General features: G+C 32.4%; 1 protein-coding gene and 1 long non-coding RNA gene across 2 annotated transcripts; one reads left to right on the top strand and one right to left on the bottom strand.

Annotated features, from left to right (window-relative positions):
* Nucleotides 1-24,987, top strand: LOC143063181 (ATP-binding cassette sub-family F member 1-like). Its single transcript, XM_076235173.1, has 20 exons — nucleotides 1-221; nucleotides 1,048-1,134; nucleotides 2,842-2,977; nucleotides 4,461-4,516; nucleotides 5,056-5,172; nucleotides 6,668-6,768; nucleotides 7,528-7,613; nucleotides 8,736-8,875; nucleotides 10,955-11,103; nucleotides 11,377-11,460; nucleotides 13,495-13,619; nucleotides 15,231-15,347; nucleotides 17,098-17,268; nucleotides 18,042-18,116; nucleotides 18,514-18,584; nucleotides 19,460-19,492; nucleotides 20,664-20,735; nucleotides 22,360-22,521; nucleotides 23,745-23,817; nucleotides 24,415-24,987. Exons 1-20 carry the CDS (start codon nucleotides 90-92, stop codon nucleotides 24,597-24,599), a joined length of 2,172 nt encoding a protein of 723 aa, XP_076091288.1. The 5' UTR covers nucleotides 1-89; the 3' UTR covers nucleotides 24,600-24,987.
* On the bottom strand, nucleotides 24,988-26,656 carry LOC143063184 (uncharacterized). Its single transcript, XR_012974960.1, has 2 exons — nucleotides 26,312-26,656; nucleotides 24,988-25,381 (listed from the first exon to the last, which is right to left on the bottom strand). It is a non-coding gene; the product is annotated as an uncharacterized LOC143063184 (long non-coding RNA).
* Between the last annotated feature and the right edge of the window lie 9 nt (nucleotides 26,657-26,665).

A 26,665-nucleotide genomic window follows, 5' to 3' on the forward strand; every position in this document is an offset into this window, starting at 1 on the left:
ATGCTTCTTCCGGTAAATAAGATTGAGCAATCTGGAAAACTGATCAGTTAAAAACAACGGCGTATCTATTTAATTTGACAATATAAATCATGCCTAAAAAAGACAGAGGTAAGAAGAAGAAGAGTGAGTTGGACGAAGAAGAGGATTCAAAATTAGAAGAGAGAATGGCCGGTTTGGAAATGGACGAATCAGACGAAAAACCAAAGAAAAAGAAAGAAAAGGTTAAAAAATAGCTTTATATCACACCCAATTACTGTTCATCATGCCATAATTTATTATTATCTTAATGATATGTCTGAGAGAATTTGTCATTTTATATGAAGCAGACGACTGAGATGTTACATACGTACCTCACTACATGTACCTCATGCATGCTTCTGTCATGTTAAAAACAGGGTACATTTTCCCTTGACTCAGTTCTCCAGGGCCCGCATAACCCTTGTCCCCAGCTCCATGATAAAAATAATATGGTTCTTGGTGGGAACAGAATTTCCTGGCCAAAACCAAACGGCCACAAATCTCTGCCCCATATTCTCAGATCTGCAGTGACATCACATGTAACTGACCAATCAATGATTAGAATTTGTGTTATATAAACAATGTTGAGATGTGATGTGGATAAGAATCCTCTTGATTTTCCATAGACTTCAATGCAAATTAATTTAATTGATATATTGACACCAGTTGAATCTAGTAATTTTATCCACTTTTAAAAACAATACAATCAACACCTTTATTGATTAGTCCTTTGATGTCTACAGCTATGATATGCAATCAGATGATTATTGATTTCCTGTCAAAAACGAGTTTGAGGTGACTTCCAAGTATTGTCTGATCAGGCAAAGTCTGAGAAACCAGAAAAAAAATAAATCAACAAGATGGACGAAATAAAATCGATATATATATTTCTTTCGTCAAATTCTTTCGCAAATGATGAATTTTAATTTCCACAATTATTATTTTTCAATATATGTACATGTATGTTTGTAGTCAATGGTGTGTATCATATATGTCATGTATGTTAGTAAAATTCGAGATTTTTTGCAGGGCAAATCTTCCAAGTTAAAGAAGTTGGCAGAATTGATGGCAGAAGAAGAAAATGAGGAAGATAATGAGGAAGAAACTGAAGAAGAGGTACTGTAGTACAGTAGATTCCGGTTATTTGCATAGCCTATTTGTCAGACAAAATTATGCAATAAAGCGGAGTATGCTTATATCCGAAATGCCAAATGACAGAGTCAAATAACATCGATAGAACAGATCAGTAAAAGAAATCCCTGAAGAAAGATGAACGTCTGTAATCCACATACAATATACTGAATGTTGATTTATTCTAATAAAAATTTATGTCTACTCTAGTGTCATATGTGTTATTTTATTTTGTTTCTTTAAATAAAGATTGTAAACACATTTAGTTTTAGTTTATTTGCATTCAGACTTTCCTTTACCTGGGATACGAAAATAAACTGTTCTAAAAATAGATTTGTTTCTATGACCCATATGTACAATGTACATTGTTAGGTTTTGATTAAAATAAACTTTTAAACAATACTTCACAGTTTATAATTATTTTAACAATAGATGTGTAATGAATTGCTGTTGATATGCAGTTGGGCACTGAAGTAACAACTTGTTAGTTTCGTATATGCAAAGCAGTAATGGTGGGGCCCTGTACGGGTTAATTGCTGGACACAAGTGTTGAAAGTGAGAAAATATAATAATTAAAAGTAAATGCTCTTTTCATAAAATATTAAAAACAAATGATTGATGTATAAAATTCTTTAACCATATGTAAATGCCCTATAATATTAACATTAATACAGATCTACCCAAGCCCAATAGAGTTCACATTGGTTATGATCGATAATTAGCAGGAGTTTTTGTTTTAAAAATTAACCCCAAATGTAATCTATGGACAATTGTTTAAATCCAATCAATTATTAACACCCTTTGAAGTAGAATGGTCAGTGCTTTTACAACAATTATCTGTTTGACATTTTTATGACCTTGAGGCTTAAAATAGAACATGGGAAACTTTACCTGTGTAGACATCAAGGTTTATTTTTAAATCAAATTCCATAATATAAACACGAAAGAAACTGTTGTAAAACTTTATTTCAATAACACAAAAGTAAATATGAAATAATAACGAAAATAAGGATGCATTCAAGAAAAATATACTTACCAAATGACCGTTTCCGGTCAAAAATCTCGTCAGTTTATCTAGCATATCTAGACGGCAATAATTTTCTATGCAATAAACCGAAAGGCAACTTGTAGAGCTATGCATATAACTGGACAATTTAACATTAGATGAATGGGAAATGGTTTTGTGCAGGAGAAAACTATGCAATTAACCGAATTATGCTATTAAGCGGTATGCAATTAAGTGGAATCGACTGTATCATCATGATTTTTTATCAGGAATCAAATTATAGAATTATATAATTGGGTCACCTGCAAGCAACTATTTGCTTGTCATCAAATTCAGAAACAAAATGGCATTACAAAACAGTCTGTCAATGGGAAGAGCTCCAAAATGACATATTTTTTTTTATGACAACATTTTTCAAAAGAGTTGTTTATACTTACACTAGTTTAAGTTATACAGATGTTACAAAGAAGAACTGTAGATTCATTTATTTTTGTGGATACCCAATTTTTTGTGGATTGTTGAAAAGTTCCCTTTTTTAGATTACTACATCATGTACATGTAATTTGTTGTTTTTGCAAAGTCTGCAAACATTCCTTTAGAAAATTTGTAATCTTGTGGACATTTAAATTTGTGGTTTGTTGTCATGTTGTATACATGTACATGTATGTTTCTTTGTTTAAATTTAGATTCAGTTTGTGACTGTCAAAAAAGAAAAAAGAACGTCAAAGAAAACCTCCCCAGTTGAGGTTGACAGGGATGCAGCTTACTTAAGGGAACAGAATGAAGAAGAAAATGGAGAGGAAGAAGAGGGTGATACTAAAGGTAAAGGAGTTAAGGCCCGCTTTTGCCCCAATTGAATGAATTGTTTGACAACTACTTCAAATTGACACATAATGTTTGGAAATGCATAAGGTGAAGACAAAGAAAATAAAAACAAACTTTGTTATCTGATGACGTCACAATTACGTCATAATTTATACTGTTTTCATGAAAAAGATGAAAAAAACAGAATTTATGCTGATTTCCATTGTGGAAACATACTGTGCAGCCAAGAAACAACAAAATAATTTACACGTAGATGAAATTGACCTTAAATGATTGTATTGACTTTTGATGTCCAAATGTAGGCAGATTGGACATATTTTGGCATTATTTACTGACTGCTTTAGTTTGGGATTTATTGTAATTATCACATTCCAATGAGACTGAAAAATGTAATTGTTTGTTACCTCCATTTCGATTGGCAGGCACAATGTTTATACTAAAACAATGCTAAAGAACATTTTTATGCCCCATTTATGAGCATTATTTTTTCTGGTCTGCCCCGCTTCAGGTTAAAGATTTTGGTCGAGGTAGTTTTTGATGAAGTTGAAGTCCAATCAACTTGAAACTTAGTAAACATGTTCCCTATGATATGATAGTTCTAATTTTAATGCCAAATTAGAGATTTTCCCCCATTTTCAAGGTCCACTGAACATAGAAAAAGAAAATGTGGATGGGGCATCTGTGTACTGGGGACACATTCTTGTTTATGATCATACCTGTCAACTCACCCGTTTTTTGCGGGTGACACCCGTTATTTTCACCTCTCACCTGGGAGTTTTTCTTTACCCGGCGGGTCCCGGGAATTTCTAACATTACCCGTTTCACCCGGATTTCTGACCGGAATTGTTTCCGGTATTTAGAAGTAATGCGACCTTCGGTTTTATCGGTCTTTTTCAATGTAACCAAAAGTCAAAATGTAGGACTGTTTACCTGAGCTGTGAAATAGCTTCAGGTTATTCCTGTGGAAAAACTAAAACCACCCAAATAGTAAAGAGGGCCCTTTCAGTTGAAAATAACAAAGTGGTAGTTGAAAACAAGCCAAGATTTTTTGTTTTGTCAAAACTTGCTAAAACATTACTGGTTTTGCCAAACAGCAATGCAGACAGTGAGAGGGCATTTTCTTTAGTAAAGAAAATAGCTACAGAGTGTAGGGCTGATCTTAATAAGGATACACTGTGTGCTCTTCTTTCTTGTAAAATGAATACACATTTGCATTGCTATGAACTGAAACCAAGTGCAGTTCTTTTAAAGAATGCCAAGTCTGCTACTATGGAATATAACAATAGTCTGAAATAAACTTGTATACATGTTCTAACTGTTTCTGATTCATATACATATTGACTATATAAATTATATGTAAACATATTTTTGTTCTTCAATTGAGCCCGCAAAATGTCGTACGCGTTATGACCTGAGATTTTTTTTCTCAATGCAGGTCATGACCTGACTTTTCATTTTCATAGTCTTTATGTTATTACAGAGGAAGAAACAAAACCAAAGTTAAGCAAGAAAGAAATGAAGAAATTGAAGAAAAAGGTAATAAGATATCATTATTTTGCCATTGAACTCTTGGAGGTTCTTTGATATGCTGAATTTAACCATGTATTCAGTAAAAGGTAAATGTCCAATCTCAAATTTGTAAGGCTCTAGACCACATTCATTCTGTGTCAAATGTTTAAGGCTCTAGACCACATTCATTCTGTGTCAAATGTTTAAGGCCCTAGACCACATTCATTCTGTGTCAAATGTTAAAGCACCATCCAAAATAAGAGCTGTTCTAAGCTTGAATGGTGTGTCCATACTTGCCCTAACTGTTTAGGGTTCAACCTATGTGGTCCTATCAAGCTGCACTGAATGATTGAAATTGTAATGGTATCTTTTGAAGCACTAAACAGAGATAAATTTTAATTTTTCATTATTTTCATTTTTACTGAGTTTTTTTTTTTTTTAAAGAAAAGATGGTATTTCTACTGTTGAGGGGGGAGAGAGATGTGGTTACATGTATTAAGGATCCAATATACATTTGTAAATAAGGTTGCATGTATTGTAATACAAGATTTTTTTTTTTATTTCAGATGGAATTTGAAGACCAGTTGAAAAGCTTAGGCTCAGAATCAACCTTAAATTTTACAGTGTCCCAAGCAGAAAAATCATCTAAATCAGCTGTTCTGGAAAATCAACTTGATATTAAGGTAAGTATGAAGAACAGAAGAGCAGCAAAAATATCATAATAAATATAAGTAGAATTATGGTTGATGTAGTTTACTATGATGATATTCTTTCCAAGTCACATTGTTATGTGCAAATTAAAGATACTGTTTTATTTCAACCATAGATGGATTAGGGTTCATAGGAAAATTCTGATTTTTGTCAAAAGGAATTTGTCAGATTTATGGTTTTCACAATTTCAAAGAGTTGTCTTCCTTAGTTACCTTTAAAATTGATATTTCTCAGTTTTCAGGGCCATACCCTTCACCAAATCTTTTTAGATTTCAACACAATGTCATTGTACATAAGATAAAGGTCAAGTTGTACATAAGATAAAGGCCATTGTACATAAGATGAAGGTCAAGTTTGATGATTTTGTCATTTTCTGTTTAAGAGATATTTTTCCCCTTAGTAACATTGTACCTTTTAAAAAATGGTATTTTTTGGTTATAATGAAAATACTGTTTGACAAATATGTTTTTGATTTTCACATAGTGTTATGAAACAAAGTCACATTCTATTTGAATTTTAGTTTTGTCTTTTGATGTTAAAGAGTTTTTCTACAAACAGGACATCTGTGATCACAAGATCACCTAATGCTAGTTATAGTTGCCCTGTGTATGTTTGATGCTATGTAAATATTGTTAATTACCACTTCAGAACTCACTCATCAAATAACTTTTACAAAATTTATTAAAAGAACAATATCATAGAAATATTTCAATGACAAAGCTACAGATTCATGTGCAAATAAGCATTGAAGTCTCAGCATTTGTCAGAATCCAAGGAGAAGTTGTCCCAGAGAGAAGAAAAATAAGTTTAAATCATTTCCAGTTGAAAATTATTTTAAGTGTAGATACATTTATTCATGGTTGTTGGATGAAAATATGCTTCAAATTTTCTGTCCCACTTTCATGCTTTTTGTGTTTTTATATATGATTGTTTGTCTTGAGATTGTAACACAGTGATGACTGCTGTAATCATATTTTGACTATTTTACGGATTATGTCTGTTTTGTTCACGCATCGTTGTAAAAATAACAGAATTTGATGCTACTGTCATAAAAGTGAGAGTTTTATCGCTTTAAAACCAGGTTCAATTCACCATTTTCTACATTTGAAAATACCTGTACCAAGTCAGGAATATGACAGTTGTTGTCCATTCATTTGATGTGTTTTGTCATTTGATTATGCCATGTGATTAGGGACTTTTTGATTGAATTTTCCTTGGAGTTCAGTATTTTTGTGATTTTACATTTTGCTAGTTTGTTCCTAAAATCATCAACTTGTTTTCAATCAAATTATTTCTTCCCATCGACATGAGTAATTAAATGTGTTTAAAAAAATTGCTCAATAGTCAAGTAACCTTTGGGTAAAACTGACGGAAGATGAAAATAATGGAGGGATTTTAGAAAAGCAATCTGAAATAAAAGATGTGAGTTATGTGGTAAAATGATATTCTAACTTAATTATATTTTAGGTTGAAAACTTTTCAATATCAGCCATGGGAAAAGACCTGTTTGTCAATGCTAATCTTTTCATCACAGCTGGGAGACGCTATGGTTTGGTAGGGCCAAATGGGTGAGTTTATCTTGTTTATGGATCCCGGAGAGATAATAAGGTGTGCCAAGATTTTTTTTTCAAGACCAGTCTTTATAACTTGAATTGAGGTGTGTCCTTTGACATTGTATTTGGGGAAAGGTTCTTTCTGCTTCAATCATGAAAAATAGTCATTACAATATTTCCCCATTTAAACTAATTGAGTATGATTAAAAAATTATGGACTATATCAACTGACATGACTCACGAAAAATAAAAAATCTCAAACTCAAGACAATAGAAAATCTTTATTTTAAAAAGTTGATTGGTATGTAGAAATATTGTCATTCCTTAACTTTTTTGGTCCAGAAGTGAAACCCATGATTTGTATCTGTTTTGCTATGTTGGATATATTAATAAACAGCCATGTCTGATGACCATGGTGAAGTGATGAAGTCTCAGATTTTTGGAGGACAAGTGCCACTATCCCTGCACAGTGCATATGGAGGAAGCCTTAAAATAAAATTTATGCCATAATCCAACTACATTTGTATCCTCTTTTTCTAGAGGCACATTAAATTCTTGTCTTTTGTATTGTCGTAATGACCTTACAAATTTTGCAGCAGAAAGTATAGCCAATGTCAGATCCCTGTAAGCCAGATCATTGTTTCATATTTTTTTGATAAACACAAAGAAACACCATCCCTATGGCATGAACACTTTCATGATGCAGATAAGATATTCTTATCAGAGGGAAATTTCTGTATTGCTATTCATAAGAATTTTATAACTTTTTTTCAGTCATGGAAAGACAACTCTTCTGAGACACATGGCAAACAGAGCTCTAAATATACCCGCAAATATTGATTTGTTGTACTGTGAACAAGGTAAAATATTGATTTGTTGTACAGTGAAAAAGGTAAACATTGATTTGCTGTACTGTAAACAAAGTAAAAAATTGATGTACTGTACTGTGAATAAGGTAAAACATTGATTTGCTGTGCTGTGAACAAGGTAAAACATTGATTTGCTGTGCTGTGAACAAGGTAAAACATTGATTTGCTGTACTGTGAACAAGGTAAAACATTGATTTACTGTATTGTGAATAAGGTAAAACATTGATTTACTGTACTGTGAACAAGGTAAAACATTGATTTACTGTACTGTGAATAAGGTAAAACATTGATTTACTGTACTGTGAACAAGGTAAAACATTGAATTGCTGTACTGTGAATAAGTTAAAACATTGATTTACTGTACTGTGAGTAAGGTAAACATTGATTTAATGTACTGTGATAGTGAAAAAGGTAAACATTGATTTGCTGTACTGTGAAAATGGTAACACTGATTTGCTGTACTGTGAACAAGGTAAAACATTGATTAGCTTTACTATGAACAAGGTAAAACATTGATTTACTGTACTGTGAATAAGTTAAAACATTGATTTAATGTACTGTGAGTAAGGTAAACATTGATTTAATGTACTGTGATAGTGAAAAAGGTAAACATTGATTTGCTGTACTGTGAAAATGGTAACACTGATTTGCTGTACTGTGAACAAGGTAAAACATTGATTTGCTTTACCATGAACAAGGTAAAAATTGATTTGCTGTACTGTGAACAAGGTAAAACTGATTTGCTTGACTATGAACAAGGTAAAACATTGATTTGCTGTACTGTGAACAAGGTAAAACTGATTTGGTGTACTGTGAACAAGGTAAAACATTGATTTGCTTTACTATGAATAAGGTAAAACATTGATTTGCTTTACTATGAACAAGGTAAAACATTGATTTGCTTTACTATGAACAAGGTAAAAGATTCAATAAGAAATCCAGATGACCTTGGATAATTATGTGTTCCTGAAAAAATATAGATTGGTCCTTTTCTAATAAAATAATCTACCATATGAAATTTAAAAAATCTTTTATTTCCTTGAAAAATTACTATTGAGAGGTTTGCTTCGGGAATTTTGAGTCACTATTCCATTTTTTGTTGGTGTATTACAGAGGTCCAGGCAGATGACACAAAGGCTATAACTGCTGTTTTAAATGCAGATAAAAAGAGGACAGCATTATTGGAGGAATTAAAAACCGTCACAGCAGAGGCAGAGAAAGGAAACACCAAAGTTGTGGACAGACTACAAGAGGTTTGTAGATTTCTGTGAATGTCAGCTTCTGCAGAATGACTTAAATGTTCAAATCTACTTTCTCATACAACCATGGTAGCAATTCACAGTTAGGAAAAAAACTTTAAATTGACACTTATGATTTTTAACCACAAGAGTCCATTCCTTTCTAACAATTAAGACTTTATATTTGTGTTTCGCATATGTATATTTATGGAAAGAGCGTCTTCCATAGATTTGATTTCGGATTTTTAAATGGTGAAATATAATCTCTTTTTGGTGTAACCATGGCAACAATCTGTATTTACTTGATACAAAATATTGCAAAAGGAGGGGGGGAGCCACAAAAGTCTCAAAAATTTGGTCCAAATGAGAGTTTCTATCCATTAGGGTAATACCCTTCCTGAAACCATAGACATTATTCATTTATTTGTCAAGAGGTCTAAAAAAAATCATATGCATTTCTGCTCATTTTTCCATAAAATTGAATTGAAAGAATTGAGGGTGAAATCTTTGTTGAAATAACACTACAATAGTTTCTTGACTTTTATGTGGTACAGATGGGAAAATGTGGACTGTTAAACAGAAAATGGCCTTTAAAGGGGCACTAGCTACAAGATATATAAAAAATCTAAAGTTTGATCAATAATGAAAGTGAAATAGTGAAATAACAATTCGCTTTTTGCAGCCAAAAAGGTTCAATTTTGTCAAATTACGCTAAGAAAAATTGATAATTGGTAATTCACTTGCAAGTGAATGAGTCGACCTCTTTAAATCCTTATTCATGTGAACTTAAATTTAACCCCTAGCTAGAGATTGACAATGCATGCATTGTACGTGTACTGGTTATTTAAAGAAAAAGAATGTCAACAATGAAAGTGAAACTACTGTAAATCATTTGATTACTAATTCGATGCACATAAAATCATTCTTATACGGTTAAAACAAAGAAAAACATCTATTTTTAATCTATAAAATAAAATCAAACAGACCTATAAAAATCCAGTTGCACGTGTTGGTTTAATCTATTCATATCTTTTATATGGTCATCTGAGGTCAAATCGATAGTTAATTAGATGGCGTCTGGACTAAAATACACACGAAACGAACCTATATATTATCTACCCCATGCTCTGTAAATTGTTTATTTTAGACTTTTGATAGTTTGGATAAATGTTTTACATTGTTATAAATCAAATATGAGAATTTGAGTCAAATTGGTGACCATGAATTTGACAGCTAGTGCCCCTTTAAAGCATGCTATAAAAAATCTAAATGTTCATATAAACCAACTTGGAAGGCTACATTATTCTTCCACAATCTGAAAATCAATTTTATTGTACAAACACTTTCATATTTAAAAAAAACACCAAAGCCAAAATGTGAAACTAAATTTCTAACTGTGTATTGGTATTTGTGAAAGATATCGGTCATAATGTGGGGAGTATACTAGGGGGAAATAGATGAGGGGGGGGGGGGGGGGTATGGCTAAAACCAGGAATTAGAGGGAAAAAGGGGGAAAACAAGATTTCTTTCTGGTTAAAGGACAATTAAGACAATTTAAAGGCACTCTAAGTGAGGTAATCCCAATTTAAAACAACAATGTTTGATTACCTCCCTTACACTGCTTGTAAATTTTGTATTAAGAAATGATGAAGGTCTTAATATTAATTTTAGCCATGACTATGTATGTCATTTTATATTTTAAGACTTGTATGATGTATTGAACAGGGTTATCATGGTTGCAAACTTTATTAGAAATTTGAATTGAGATTATGACTTTATCTTTTGGGAATGATTTTTTTTTTGGAATAAGGAATTGGTCGTATATTGGTATGACGCTGGCGTCGTCCTTGTCGTCGTCGTCGTCCAAAGACATTTGGTTTTCGCACTATAACTTTAGTATAAGTAAATAGAAATCTATGAAATTTAAAAACAAGGTTTATGACCATAAAAGGAAGGTTGGGATTGATATACATTGTATATTGTGTACATTGTATCCTACACGTAAAGATTAAGACCTTTTTATTTTTTTTAGGTTCATGATGAATTAAGAGCTATTGGTGCAAGTAAAGATTAAGACATTTTTATTTATTTTAGGTTCATGATGAATTAAGAGCTATTGGTGCCGATGCTGCTGAACCTAAAGCCAGGAGAATCTTGGCAGGTCTTGGTTTTACCATTCCTATGATGGAACGTCCCACAAAAAGTTTGTCAGGTGGATGGAGAATGAGAGTCTCATTGGCTAGGTAAGGACTCCGAATGTTCCATTATTTAATGTGATTATTGAGTCTATTAGGAGTATATGTTTAAAAAATTTTTAAAAAAGTAACAAAAGGCAAAAAGTATTTACTTTGACAGAAGCAGAAAAATTCTCATTTACTTGTATAAGCCTTAACACTGATAATTTTTATGCATTTTTAGATACTTTTTTGCAGATAGAATATTATTTTTTTGATATGTTGACTCGCCTAATCTGATTAAGATTTGTTTTATGAACCACATTTTATTTTTCACTTTAGGGCATTGTTTCTGGAACCTACATTATTAATGTTGGATGAACCCACAAATCACTTAGATTTGAATGCTGTTATTTGGTTAGACAAGTAAGTAGTTTAAAACTTCTAGAGTTTTATAAACTCTCTTCTGTAGATGAATGAAATTTCAATCAATTATATTCAATCATATTTAAATGTTAATGAGGCTCTGTTAAGATACATGTACATGTGGGTTTCCAAAAGTAAAATCAGAAAAATACAACTCTGAGGAAAATTTTAACAGAAAAGTCCCTAATCAAATGACAAAATCAAAAGCTCAAACACATCAAATAAATGGATAACAACTGTCATATTCCAGACTTGGCATAATCTAAATGTTTGAATATTATTATACGTCTATAACAGTATGAATATAGATCAGTAGCTCACAGGGTTTCCCCTGGGTCAATTATTTTTTTCGCCAACTCTTTCGCCAAAACAATATATTTTTCGCCACTTTATTATTTTTTTCGCCAAGTAACATTAATATATTTTTCTTTTAAAATTTACCTTTTTATTCCAACCCCTCCCTTATTAATAAGATGATTTTGCCCCATTGTGTCTCTGATTATTCTTTCAAACTTAGTTTAGAGTCTACATTTTAATGAATAAACACTAAACATTAATTTTACTTTAAAAAAACAGAATTTCTTTTAACAAATGTTTAACTTAAAAAGGAAAAATATTCATTGTATTTTAAAAAACTTTTAAAAATAAGGGGGCCACTAAACTTTTAATAACAAAGAAGATAAGTCATGGATATAACAAAATTAATGGACATGTTTTGATCATATAATACCAGTATAGTTCGTAGGGAAAGTTTAAAAGAAAATACTGTTGTGCCCTTTTGTACTAAGAAGTCATTTTTACAACAAAACAAAAGCTTTTATCACATGCAATTGATCCCTTATTTCATGTGTAGTCATTACATTGAAGGGTTACCAACCTTTTGGATAGAATTTTTCATAACAACAGTTTTCTTTTCTTGACCATCGTAAATGAAAAAGTTGAGACTTACAACTATGCTTGAAACATGTGTGTCACTCAAACAACTTTATTAAAGTTTTAAATCGGCAATTTTTCTTGCTTTTGAACATTTTTCGTAACAACAACAACTTTCTTTTCTAAACTATCTTTAAAGGGAGAGGAAACGTCAAAAGTTTGCTTCAAACACGTGCGTCGCAAAGATGTAAATAAATTCTTTATTTGACATTTAGCGGAAGCAATTTGACCATATCATTTTGTCAAACAATTCAATCAACACCTTTATTAATTAGTCCTTTGTTGTCAATAGCTATAAAATGCAATCAGCTGATTATGGATTATCTGTCTAACTCTTAATGAGGTCAAGGTGAATTCCGAGTATTGTCTGATCGGGTAAAGTCCGAGAAACTCGAAAAAATATAAAATAAACAAGATGGAGGAAAAAAATCGTTATATATATATTTCTTGCGCCAAATTCTTTCGCAAATGACGAATTTTTATCGCCACAATTATTATTTTTTCGCAAATTGCGAAAATGGCGACCGCCAGCGGAAACCCTGGTAGCTCATCTTGCTTGATAGACCAAAGACAACAATAAAACAAACAAGTCAGCAAAACATTACAAAGACAACTAAATTTTCGGCAACATGAACCCCAATAAAAACACGGGATCATCTCAAGTGCTCTGGAACGGTTTGCAGATCTTGCCCCTCTTATTCAGGAACAAATCATGTTGCTGATTTTCATTTTTTTACGCATGGTCGATGTTTCTCTCGGGGCAATCCCTCCACCAGTAATACTAATGACTGACTGCCACGGAATAGCAAAATAGTCCTGAAATGGTGTTGAACACCCAATCAATGAAATGAAATTAAACTGAACTCATCAAGAACCATGTCTTAAAGGTTCTGTACAGAGGATCTTTCTTATGGTGTCATTCAGATACAACATATGAACACCAAAGGCATTCTAAGATTCTTGTCAAACAATATAAAAAAAACTTTTTCTATGATTTTTTTTGGTTTACTTGTACAATGTTGTACATACGAGACTAACGAAAAATAGGTATCCAACGAATAATAATGAATTGACTGTACTAATTAAATCTTGTTTTTACAGTTACTTACAGGGTTGGAAGAAAACATTACTGATAGTATCCCATGACCAGAGTTTCTTGGATAATGTTTGTTCAGATATTATACATTTAGATCAACAAAAACTATTCTACTACAGAGGCAATTACGGTAGGTCCTATATATAAGTAGGCAATTATATGGTAGGTTCTATATTTAGGTGGGCAATTATGTGGTAGGTTCTATATTTAGTAACAAGTAGTATTAATGTACATAATGTAACTAAGGTTTGTTCTACATGAAGAGAAAATAGTTCTAAAATTATTATAGTACATATTGTACTACAGAGGCAATTATGATTGGTTCTACATATAGGGAGAAAAAAATAGTAAAACATCTCTTCTACAGAGGAAATTATGATTGGTTCTACATATAGGGAGAAAAAAATAGTAAAACATCTCTTCTACAGAGGAAATTATGATTGGTTCTACATATAGGGAGGCAAAAATAGTAAAACATCTCTTCTACAGAGGAAATTATGATTGGTTCTACATATAGGGAGGCAAAAATAGTAAAACATCTCTTCTACAGAGGCAATTATGATTGGTTCTACATATAGGGAGACAAAGATAGTAAAACATCTCTTCTACAGAGGCAATTATGATTGGTTCTACATATAGGGAGGCAAAAATAGTAAAACATCTCTTCTACAGAGGAAATTATGATTGGTTCTACATATAGGGAGGCAAAAATAGTAAAACATCTCTTCTACAGAGGAAATTATGATTGGTTCTACATATAGGGAGGCAACAATAGTAAAACATCTCTTCTACAGTGGCAATTATGATTGGTTCTACATATAGGAAGGCAAAAATAGTAAAACATCTCTTCTACAGAGGCAATTATGATTGGTTCTACATATAGGGAGGCAACAATAGTAAAACATCTCTTCTACAGTGGCAATTGTGATTGGTTCTACATATAGGGAGGCAACAATAGTAAAACATCTATTCTACAGAGGCAGTTATGATTGTTTCTACATATAGGGAGTCAAAAATAGTAAAACATCTCTTCTACAGTGGCAATTATGATTGGTTCTACATATAGGGAGGCAAAAATAGTAAAACATCTTCTACAGAGGAAATTATGATTGGTTCTACATAAAGGGAGGCAACAATAGTAAAACATCTCTTCTACAGTGGAAATTATGATTGGTTCTACATATAGGGAGGCAAAAATAGTAAAACATCTCTTCTACAGAGGCAATTATGATTGGTTCTACATATAGGGAGGCAACAATAGTAAAACATTTCTTCTACAGTGGCAATTATGAAAGGTTTCACAAAAAGATAGTTCTTATAGTATCTCAAAGTCATTTGGTACACATTCTATATTACAGAGGCAATAATGTTAGGTTCTACATATCATGGTACATGTTGGTCATCTGTAAAGATGTACCTAATAGCTATAGGCATCATTTCTTTATAAATTCTTACTTTATTAGACCAGTATGTACTGTTTAAAATTTTTAACTGTCATTTTTCTATCAAAGATTAAAGGTTTAAACATTCATGGTTTTCATCCAAACATTATATTAATTTACCTTACCCAAGCATCCAAATTTGAATTTCCACAGTTGTAGAACTTATTTCATTCATGTAATATAGTTAGATTTTTTTTTTGTTCATCATGGTGGTGTGAATGGACTTGTTCTTGATTTTAAAATTAAGCTATATTTTATTTACTTCAATTTGAGAAAAAAAAATATTTTAATTTTTTTAGCAACATTCAAGAAAATGTTGGTACAGAAAAGAAAAGAACAACTGAAGGCATATGAAAAGCAGGAAAAAATGTTGAGAGAAATGAAATCATCTGGAAAATCAACAAAACAAGCTGCAAGTATTGAATAGAATTGTATAAGGAATAGATTTATTTTTTAATTGAATTTTTATTTTAGATACAGTTTATTCCAAATTGATGTACATGGTCAAAATTGTATGCTAAAACCATTTTTATACAGCCGCCTTAGCAGAGGGCCGTTTAGTTTTACCCTTGTCTGTACATCCGTATGTTCATACGTCCATCACTGCCTAAAGTTGGTTTCCATTCTTTAACTTTAGTTTGCCTATACCAAAAGTTATGAAACTTGTACAAAAGGAGTATTGTCACAATACACATCTCAAATTTGAATTTGGTGGTGTCACTTTAACCGTTCTTAAGAGTTACGCCCCTTTATAATACTGAATTTTCATTTCCATTCTTTAACTTAAATTAGCCTCAAACAAATGTTTAAAAAAGTAACACACAATGCTTATTAGGGTCCCGCCAAAGGCGGTCCCCTATAGTGATCAGTCTGTCCGTCCGTCCATCCGTCCGTCGTACCGTCCGTCCGTCCGTAACACTTTGTGTCCGCTCCATATCTAGAGAACCATTATGATTTCATACTTTATACTTTACATGTTTATTAACCACCACCAGAGGGCGTGTCATGATGTATGTACAACTTCCTAGGTCAAAGGTCAAGGTCAAAAAACCTTGGTTTCAGTTGACAACCCTGTGTCCTGTGGTGAAGATCGTGTCCACTCTATATCTTGAGAACCGTTATGATTTCAAAGTTTATACTTGACATGTATATGAACCAACACCAGAGGGTGTGTCATAATTTATGAACGACTGCCTAGGGCAAAGTTCAAGGTCAAAAACTTTGGTTTCAGTTGACAACCCCATGTGCTATGGTAAAGATTGTGTCCGTTCTATATCTTGAGAACCGTTATCATTTCAAAGTTTATACTTGACATGTATATAAACCAACACCAAAGGGTGTGTCATAATTTATGTGCAACTTCCTAGGTCAAAGGTCAAGGTCAAAAACTTTGGTTTCAGTTGACAACCCCATGTCCTATGGTAAAGATCGTGTCCGCTCTATATCTTGAGAACCTTTATCATTTCAAAGTTTATACTTGACATGTTTATAAACCAACACCAAAGGGTGTGTCATAATTTATTTACAACTTCATAGGTCAAAGGTCAAGGTCAAAAACTTTGATTTCAGTTGACAAACCCATGTCCTATGGTAAAGATACAATTTTTTAATGCACATTATTCACAGCGGGGCCCACAGAGATGGCTCCCATCTCAATGATATCTAGTTACCACAAAGATCAGATCAAGTACAAATTAGGGTAGCATCATTTTACCATTCTTCAGTTATGTCTAATTCTATCTTTATAAAGTATGCAAGTGGGGGCATCATCTGTATCCCATGGACACATTCCCTATTTATTTGGTTTAATAAACTCAAAACATATAAGAAACATCTATATATTGTTGTGATTTGGATTTCAATTAAAAAATGATTTTTAAGTTTTTTTTTCTATTTTTCATTGTATTTTGTACATCCACACAAGTTCTCTAACTTAAATATTCCTCAACCAAATGTTTTGAAACTTATACACAATAACTGTTACCACAAAACTCTGATCAAGTACAATTCTGGGTAACAATACTTTTTTTTCTGTTCTTGAGTTATGTCCTTTTAAATCTTAAATGGAAGTTGGTGCATCGTATGTGTCCCATGGACCCCTTCTCCACTTATTATTCTTTGATTCAAAAGTTTTCTAACAAAGTTATGTTTCTTTTATTTAGGAAGCCAAGCAGAAAGAGGCTTTGACAAGGAAACAACAAAAAAACAAATCCAAATTACAGACTGCAGAGGAAGACAAAGGGCCACAAGAACTATTGCCTCGACCTAAAGAATATACTGTCAAATTTGACTTCCCTAATCCAGCACCCCTCAGTCCGCCTGTTTTAGGACTTATTGGTAAGTTATTTTAACATACAGAGTATAGTTCCCTGTTGTAGTAAATGAAAAGTTTGTGTGACATTGTTTGATTAAAAAAATTTAATCCATTGCCTCTCAGTTAACATGTTTAAAGAGCATCAGTTAAGAAATGTACATATACAAATAAGATGATGCAGTATGTTACCAATTAGACAACTCTCCAATTCCAGAAGTTGACAACAGTAGGTCAACATATAGCCTTAAACAATGAGCAAAACCCATACAACATAGTTCACCTATAAAACGTCCAAAATAGACAATTTTGAAACAATTCAAACAAGAAAACTGACAACCTGATTTATGTACAGATTAACACATTGAACAGATAAACAAATATAATATACAGCAACAAAAAACAATCACTGAATTACAGGTTCCTGACTTAGTATAGGCACATACATAATGTGGTAGTGTGAGGGAAGAGTGAGGTCACAAGTATGTTATATATGTATACATGTTGAAATTTGTGTATTAGTCCATAGACGACATGTGTCAAGATATATCTTTCTTGGCAAAGCTCTGACTCATTGCTAAACACTTATGACAAGATCTTGAAATGAGACTATTTTAGCAGTTTCTAAAATTTTGCAAGAAGTATTAATTTAAGTCCTAGTCTTATAATGCCAATATGTAAAACAAATTAAACAATTTAAAAACCTGACAGGCTAAAGGATGATGACTTTGAATTCTAGTGCTTTACCATACCTTCATCTTTGTCTTTCATATTAAAATGATTTTTTTTTCTGTTTCAGATGTTGATTTTAGGTATGACAAGTGTGAATTCCTATTTAAAAAGCTAAATTTTGGTATTGATATGAAGTCAAGAGGTGAGAGCCATTTAATACTGTTTGCACTCAACTTTTTATATTAATTAACAGTTTTACATTATTATTTTCTGTTCTATTATCAGCATTCAAAAGGTTTATTATGATTGTGACAATTGATATTTACAAGTTTTAAGTTTTAAAGTTGAATAGAATTAATGCTTATGTAAGTCATTTATTGTTGATTATTATAAGGTAGTTTTTCAATGAATAGTTTTATAGCATGTACCGTAAGCATATAAATTACAGATCTTACATTGCATGAAGTATTGGGCTTTCCACAGGGCTATAAATATATCCTTGGGTAGCACTATAACATATTTGAATAAAACTTTTGTTATATAATTTATCCATGTTATGTTTATGAATCAGTTATTAACCTAGAGATTTATTTTTTAAGTTGCCATAGTTGGACCTAATGGTGTTGGTAAAAGTACATTCCTGAAATTGTTAACGGGAGATATTGAACCAGTAAGTACTAAGTCTCTTGTGTAACAAACAATCTTCTTGATGCCTTTCTTTATGTAGAAGATAGTATATTTTTTAGCATAAATATCATGAGCTCTCTCTTGTATGCTTGAATCAAATTACTACAAACTTCAATCTGTTGTTCATATAAGTGATTGCACATTGGCTTTTGATCTGAAAATTTTCTGGTTTTTAATTCCAGAGTTAAGGGACTTTAAACAAACATATTTGATGAAATATTATATATATGTTCAAAAGTATTTCCTGCAAAATTTTCTAAAAAGCCATTTTTTTGGCTTCATATTAAATTCCTTCTAATTATGTCATTTCCTTCTTGTTATGATTTCAATATGCTTATAGGGTTATGCTATCTTATGACAACTGCTTATTATTAGTATTTATGGTATGCTTTTTAAAGAAATCATATTTGACGTAATCATTACTGCTAAATGATATGAAGAGAAACAAGAATGTGTCCATAGTACACGGATGCCCCACTCCCACTATAATTTTCCATGTTCAGTGGACCATGAAATTGAGGTCAAAACTTTAATTTGAAATTAAAATTAGAAAGATCATATCATAGGGAACATGTGTGCTAAGTTTCAAGTTGATGTGACCTCAACTTCATCAAAAACCACCTTGACCAAAAACTTTAACCTGAACGGACGAACAGACGCATGGACGAACGGAGGCACAGACCAGAAAACATAATGCCCCTCTACTATCGTAGGTGGGGCATAATAAAAAGAGAAATAGAAGTAATCAAGTTTCATGCTTGTATATAACTAAACTTAAGATTTAGCTTATAGTTGTAGTTAAATTGTTTGTTTATTTTTATAGACAGTTTATGTAGTGTTCATTCATTTATTTTTTAGACAACAGGAGAAATGAGGAAAAACCACAGACTGGTAAGTAATGCTTTGCATTTTATACACTTGATTTTTCTTTTGTGAAGGTTGATAACAAACTTGGAAAGAACCGAGTAGGTGAAAACAGGAAATGAAGTCAAGTGCAACACAAGAAATTACAAAAAAAATGAGAATTGCTTACGTACATAGTGTAAACGGGAAGCGGGAATCTGACAAATCAGTAAGTGGGATTCGGGATCAGAACCCCCCAATGAGAACCCCTCTTTTCACAAAAAAGGGGCAAAAGATACCAGAGGGACAGTCAAACACATAGAGTGAAAATAATCTGACATCTGACAACGCCATGGCTAAAAATCAAAAAGACAAACAGACAAATAATAGTACAGATGACACAACATAGAAAACTAAAAACAAAGCAACGTTAACATGAATCCTACCAAAAACTGGGGGTGATCTTAGGTGCTCAGGAATGATAAGCAGATATATTGATGCCTCTATTGCAGGGAACTGACATTACTAAATATATGTGATTTATTAGTTCATAAGTACCACTGCATTTGAGCAGCTGTTATTAGAAAATCAAATTAAGCTAGCTTTCTGTAACCACTAATAATGACATACCACAGACCAATGTCTAATTTGCTGTTCTTGAGTTATGTATGTTCCTTTGTAAATTGAAAAATTACATAATATACCATCTTTTAATACAAGGGGATACGATACATCTGTGTCCATCATGGACACATTCTGAATTTATTTTAATAATTGGAGTTGGGTAAGTGCCCCTTTGTAACATTAATTCATGGAATAGCCCTATAAATCAACATTTTCTTATTTAATGCATATGATTCAGCCTGATGAAAAAATGATATTTGACAAAAATTGTAAGGTTAGGAGAGATATTGCCAGCAAACTATTACACCTTTGTTTTTCAATAAAGATTTGGATAAAAAATGTGTGTTCTAAGACTTCCTTTTCTTGGTGTTATCTTATAATAGTGGAACAATTAGAGTAATTTGAACATTTCTGCACAGTTTTTGATTAACTATCAATTAATGACACTTTTTGATAAAATATTTATTAATATTCAAATTTTGATAATGTACACTTATTGATTGATTATTATTCAAAATTTGCTGAGGTTCAAAGTATGGTGGGTTGTTTTTTACATTCTTCATTGAATAAATGGATGACCCCTTATTTTTTTCAGAGAATTGGAAAATATAACCAACATTCAGCTGATCAGTTAAATTTAGACGAATCTGCAGTAGAATATTTACAGGTGAGTTACCGTATAGTGGGTTATTTTCACGAGTGTAAATTTTGGCGATTTTCATTGAATAAGGTATAAAAAATATTTTGGCGATTTTCATTAAATAAAGTATACAAAATATTTTGGTGGATTCAAATCCTTTATCAATACTTTTGCATGTGTACTTTTAAATTGGTAGAATTTATTGTGGCGATTTCATTCTATCTGCGTAAATAAGCGAAAAACTACACCCCACAATATTATCCCGCTATACAGTATAAGATATAAAGCTATTACATGCATGATGATAAACTTTCAGTTAGACAACTTTCTGCTGGAGATAATGTTGAAGTTAGCAAGTATATGTATCAACATGGCCTTCAACAATGAACAAAAGCCATACCCCATAGTAAGCTATTAAAAAACCTGTCATGACAAATGTAGAAATAATTGAACTAGAAAACTAATGTCCTGATTCATTAAAAACACAGGAAAAAAAAACAAATTTGATATACGGCAATTAATGACAACTGATTTACAGGTTCAAGGTTCTTGACTTTGAGCATGCACACATTTAATGCGGCAGAATCAACATGTACATGTTTTCCATCTACCAACCCAACCATAAACTATAACAGTGGTTAAACAGCCATACATCAGAACAATTTAAAAAAATCTGTTTAAAAGTGCTGGACTCGATCAGATCCACCAAAGCACATAAAAAAAACAAAAAAAAAAACAAGCAAAAATACTGAAGACACTCACAGTTACTGAAATCTAGTTCAAAGACAGAAACAATAAATAAATCAATTGTATGAGAAAGACTTAAATATCAATCAGTACACATCAAATGGATTTAGTGTAAGGATGTCATGAAGACAATCATGGGATCTGGTGGAATGTGAAAAATATTAGTAAAGACAGAATGTTCATCATAAATGTTCAAGGAATTGAAATCAAATAACATAGGCATTCAAAACTTTTGAACCTGACATAAATTGGGCCAAGTGTATAAAAGATAAAACTGTATTTGCTCATCATGTTAAGACATATGTAGTAGATATGTAGGTGGAGACAGTCATCATGTTAAGACATATGTAGTAGATATGTAGGTGGAGACAGTCATCATGTTAAGACATATGTAGTAGATATGTAGGTGGAGACAGTCATCATGTTAAGACATATGTAGTAGATATGTAGGTGGAGACAGTCATCATGTTAAGACATATGTAGTAGATATGTAGGTGGAGACAGTCATCATGTTAAGACATATGTAGTAGATATGTAGGTGGAGACAGTCATCATGTTAAGACATATGTAGTAGATATGTAGGTGGAGACAGTCATCATGTTAAGACATATATAGTAGATATGTAGGTGGAGACAGTCATCATGTTAAGACATATGTAGTAGATATGTAGGTGGAGACAGTCTACTGTGGATTCACTCATTTTTGTTGGTACCAATTCTTTTGTATTGAGGAAAAATATGTATTTTGTGGATATAATAGTTTGAGGCTTTACCAAAGTATGCATTCAAGCCTATAGAAAATGTGTGAGTCGTTAGACAATTCATCTTTACCCACTAAAATTTGCATCCAACTAATAATAATGAATCTATAATAATCTCATAATTAAAATATTCATTGATTTCAGAGATTGTTCAACATTCCCTACCAGGATGCCAGGAAAATGTTGGGAAGATTTGGTCTAGCAAGTCATGCACATACAATTAAGATAAGAGATCTGTCTGGGGGTCAGAAATCTAGAGTGGCCTTAGCTGATTTACGAAGTAGACAACCTGATGTACTCATTCTGGTCAGTGGCATTTATAGATTTTGTAGACATATGATGTGTCAAATATTTAATCACATTCTGGATTCAGAGCTGAAACAAGCTTGAATGTTGTGTTCATTCTTGCCCCATCTGTTTATGGTTCAACCTCTGCAGTCGCATCAAGCTATGCCTTGAGGAGCATTTTATAGGTGAATGGATGCAGAGTGAAATTTTCTAATGAGCTTAAAAAGTTATTTCCCTTTGAAAATTTGCCATTCAGAAACATCGATTATGTCTTGTGACCTTGTTTTACATCAGAACAGAATGAAACCAATACATTTTAATAGAAAGCTTTCCATGCATTATTCAAAGCCTGGTAGAGATTATTTATGTGAAATTTGTGACTGTGTTCATTGGGAACCTGTTTCCATATTGTAAAGATGAGCATGTTGAGAGGAAAAGGATAGGTAGTACCAGTTTGTTTTTAATAGAAACCATAAAAATTGTGTGAGGTTAATAACTGATTTAATTACACCTTATGTAAGAATCCGGGTTTTTGATTGGTTAATAGCCAGTGTATTTTTCACCAATTTACTGTTATCAAATGAATATCGTTCATTTTTAACGCCGCCGGGGTATTTGCTAAAAGGATATGCCTTTTTTACCCTCTCTGCCGTGGTATTTGCCAAAAAATACTCTATCTGACTGGACGCTTGTAACGTCACGATCATCAATGCGTTTTAGTACATTAACATTCGGTGTAATTAAACAGATATATCATGTTATTGAGGGGTATTTGCGAAAAATACCAGTCTTGAGAATGAATTTCCCTCGCCTTACGGCTCGTGAAATTTAACATTCTCTCGACTGGTATTTTTCGCAAATACCCCTCCTTAACATGATATATCTGTTCAAAATTTGATAAATTTTCCAATTCTGGTGTCGAGGATTGAAAAAGCCAAAAGCAACAGCAATTGTCTTATAAAATCAAACAGTGAATATGTGGTATTCAGAAATGAAAAATGTTTAAAAACACTGATTTACTTTCCAAAATAGTCATTAAATATAAAAGACCAATAAATTTATGTAAAATTTGACCGTTAGTATGATATTGCTGTGTGATAAAGTATGATGTACATTTTTTGTATTTTTATGTCTTTTACTTGCTTTATTTCTATAAAAAAGTCCTGTGTTTTTTATAAAGTTGGGACAGTTTTTAACTCAATTCGTACAATACTTTAAAATTTTCACACATTTTTTCACAGGATGAACCTACAAATAATCTGGATATAGAATCTAACGATGCTTTAGCTGATGCTATCAATGCATTTGAAGGAGGTAATATATATTTATACACTTTTTGTACTGATCTTACTGTATGTTTTATTCTACTGTCAGATGAAATGGAGGGAGCTCGAGAGTCGAGATTTAAAAAAAAAACCAAAAAAACCAGTTCAACTGTTCCACATTTTCATGTGTCTGTACCAAGTTGTCATATATCATTATATTTTCATTCTAGGGTGATTATTTTAAATAATAGATCATTTATATCCCGAGATTAATTTGTTCACATCAATTCTAGATTAGAATAAAGAAAAAGTTTGACACATTGAATAGTCACTTATCCATTGTAGAAGACCATAATCATGTTAACTTTAAGATTAGAAGTCATGGTTTTGTGTGTATGCATCTTCAGTTGCTGTCACATTGAATTATAACCACATCTCTTTTATTCATAAGTATATGTATATAAATAAGAAGATGGTATGATTGACAACTAGACAATTCTAACAGTGCTGTGATGAAAGAAATGGGATTAAGGCTCTAGGATCTCCACGAAAAAAGTTAAATAAAACTGATGTACTGTAATGCATTTATGTGGTTTTATAATTTTGAGTATTTATTGGATGTTACGTGAATATTGAATGCTTGTAGGTGTTGTCATAGTTAGTCACGATGAAAGACTGATTCGAGAGACAGATTGTCAATTATGGGTTGTAGAAGATCAGACATTAAATGAAATTGAAGGAGACTTTGATGAGTATAGAAGAGAACTATTAGAATCACTTGGAGAAGACATTCATATAGCACAACCACAGGATGTGGAAACAACAGACTGATCTACATATGTGGTGTTATATTGTGTATTATTTATTGATGATCTTAGGACAGGAGAGAAGGCTATCCATCTTCTAGTAAAAGTTCAACGATATTTTTGTTTTTCCTCAGCAGTTATTTTAAGTGCATTTTTATCAGGAAAACTTTAATTTATATCTTGTTCTAAATATAAAAAATATATATACAAGGGTCCAGATCTAGATGATGTTGCTTGACTGCTATAGTTTTCTCAATAGTTTGGATCAGTTTCAAAAACACCTTTACATAACAGTGGTAAACCTGTCTTGAAAAATATAATTAAGATCTTATTCAACAATTGCTGTAAGCTATGCCTGTACGAATGTGGACTAAAACAAAGAATTTTGTTCTAGTAAACAAATTAAAAACCTATGATGTTTGTTTATTTATTACACTAAAAATTCCCTTGGCAATTAAGGTGTTTATTAGAAGAATCCCACATTTTCATCAGATAAATCTCTTGTTGATTCATACAGTCAAAAGTATACATTTTTTTAGGGGCCAGCTGAAGGACACCTACGGGTGCGGGAATTCTCGCTACATTGAAGACCCATTGGTGGCCTTCGGCTGTTGTCTGTTCTATGGTCGGGTTGTTGTCGCTTTGACACCTTCCCCATTTCCTTTCTCAATTTTATTTGCTTCTCAATTTATGCCATTTGTTTTATGATTGAAAACTTGCCTGGCACTAAAATTAACATGTTGGAGTATACTGCAATACAAACCATTTTAATTGTCGTTTGTCTTAATATTTATCAAAACATGTCACCTTTTCACAGCTTCAATATCTAGGGCTAGGGACTTGAGGGCAATTTTATCAAAACATGTCACCTTTTCACAGCTTCAATATCTAGGGCTAGGGACTTGAGGGTAATTTTATCAAAACATGTCACCTTTTCACAGCTTCAATATCTAGGGCTAGGGACTTGAGGGTAATTTTATCAAAACATGTCACCTTTTCACAGCTTCAATATCTAGGGCTAGGGACTTGAGGGTAATTTTATCAAAACATGTCACCTTTTCACAGCTTCAATATCTAGGGCTAGGGACTTGAGGGTAATTTTATCAAAACATGTCACCTTTTCACAGCTTCAATATCTAGGGCTAGGGACTTGAGGGCAATTTTATCAAAACATGTCACCTTTTCACAGCTTCAATATCTAGGGCTAGGGACTTGAGGGCAATTTTATCAAAACATGTCACCTTTTCACAGCTTCAATATCTAGGGCTAGGGACTTGAGGGCAATTTTATCAAAACATGTCACCTTTTCACAGCTTCAATATCTAGGGCTAGGGACTTGAGGGCAATTTTATCAAAACATGTCACCTTTTCACAGCTTCAATATCTAGGGCTAGGGACTTGAGGGTAATTTTATCAAAACATGTCACCTTTTCACAGCTTCAATATCTAGGGCTAGGGACTTGAGGGCAATTTTATCAAAACATGTCACCTTTTCACAGCTTCAATATCTAGGGCTAGGGACTTGAGGGCAATTTTATCAAAACATGTCACCTTTTCACAGCTTCAATATCTAGGGCTAGGGACTTGAGGGTAATTTTATCAAAACATGTCACCTTTTCACAGCTTCAATATCTAGGGCTAGGGACTTGAGGGCAATTTTATCAAAACATGTCACCTTTTCACAGCTTCAATATCTAGGGCTAGGGACTTGAGGGCAATTTTATCAAAACATGTCACCTTTTCACAGCTTCAATATCTAGGGCTAGGGACTTGAGGGTAATTATCAAGAACTTCAAGTCTGTACTCCTCCAGTCCAGTGATTTTACAAACAGATGTATGACTTGCATCCAGTCATAAACCTTAACAAACTACACAAATTATAGTTAGTTGTAAATCAAACTAATTTCTTTATGAAATGCAGGATTGCTATACAAGCCATAATCATACTCTTAGAATTATTTTTTAACTCATAATCTTGAAAAAAATACAATTGATTGATCATGTGGTGTGAATTAACAATCAAATTTGAAGGTAGTTGGTCATCCCAACTTTTTGTTTCTGTTTGTGTTATAAAAAAAAAAAAACTTCACT

This window comes from Mytilus galloprovincialis, chromosome 2 (assembly GCF_965363235.1).
Source record: "Mytilus galloprovincialis chromosome 2, xbMytGall1.hap1.1, whole genome shotgun sequence".
In the NCBI taxonomy this organism is placed as follows: domain Eukaryota; kingdom Metazoa; phylum Mollusca; class Bivalvia; order Mytilida; family Mytilidae; genus Mytilus; species Mytilus galloprovincialis.

Bases quoted from the DNA above. Each gene is read 5' to 3' on its own strand.
- LOC143063181 (XM_076235173.1), top strand. From the start codon at position 90: ATGCCTAAAAAAGACAGAGGTAAGAAGAAGAAGAGTGAGTTGGACGAA. The intron at 1,135-2,841 runs GTACTGTAGTAC...GTTTAAATTTAG, and splicing joins AGGAAGAAACTGAAGAAGAG to ATTCAGTTTGTGACTGTCAA. The intron at 19,493-20,663 runs GTAAGTAATGCT...TATTTTTTTCAG, and splicing joins TGAGGAAAAACCACAGACTG to AGAATTGGAAAATATAACCA.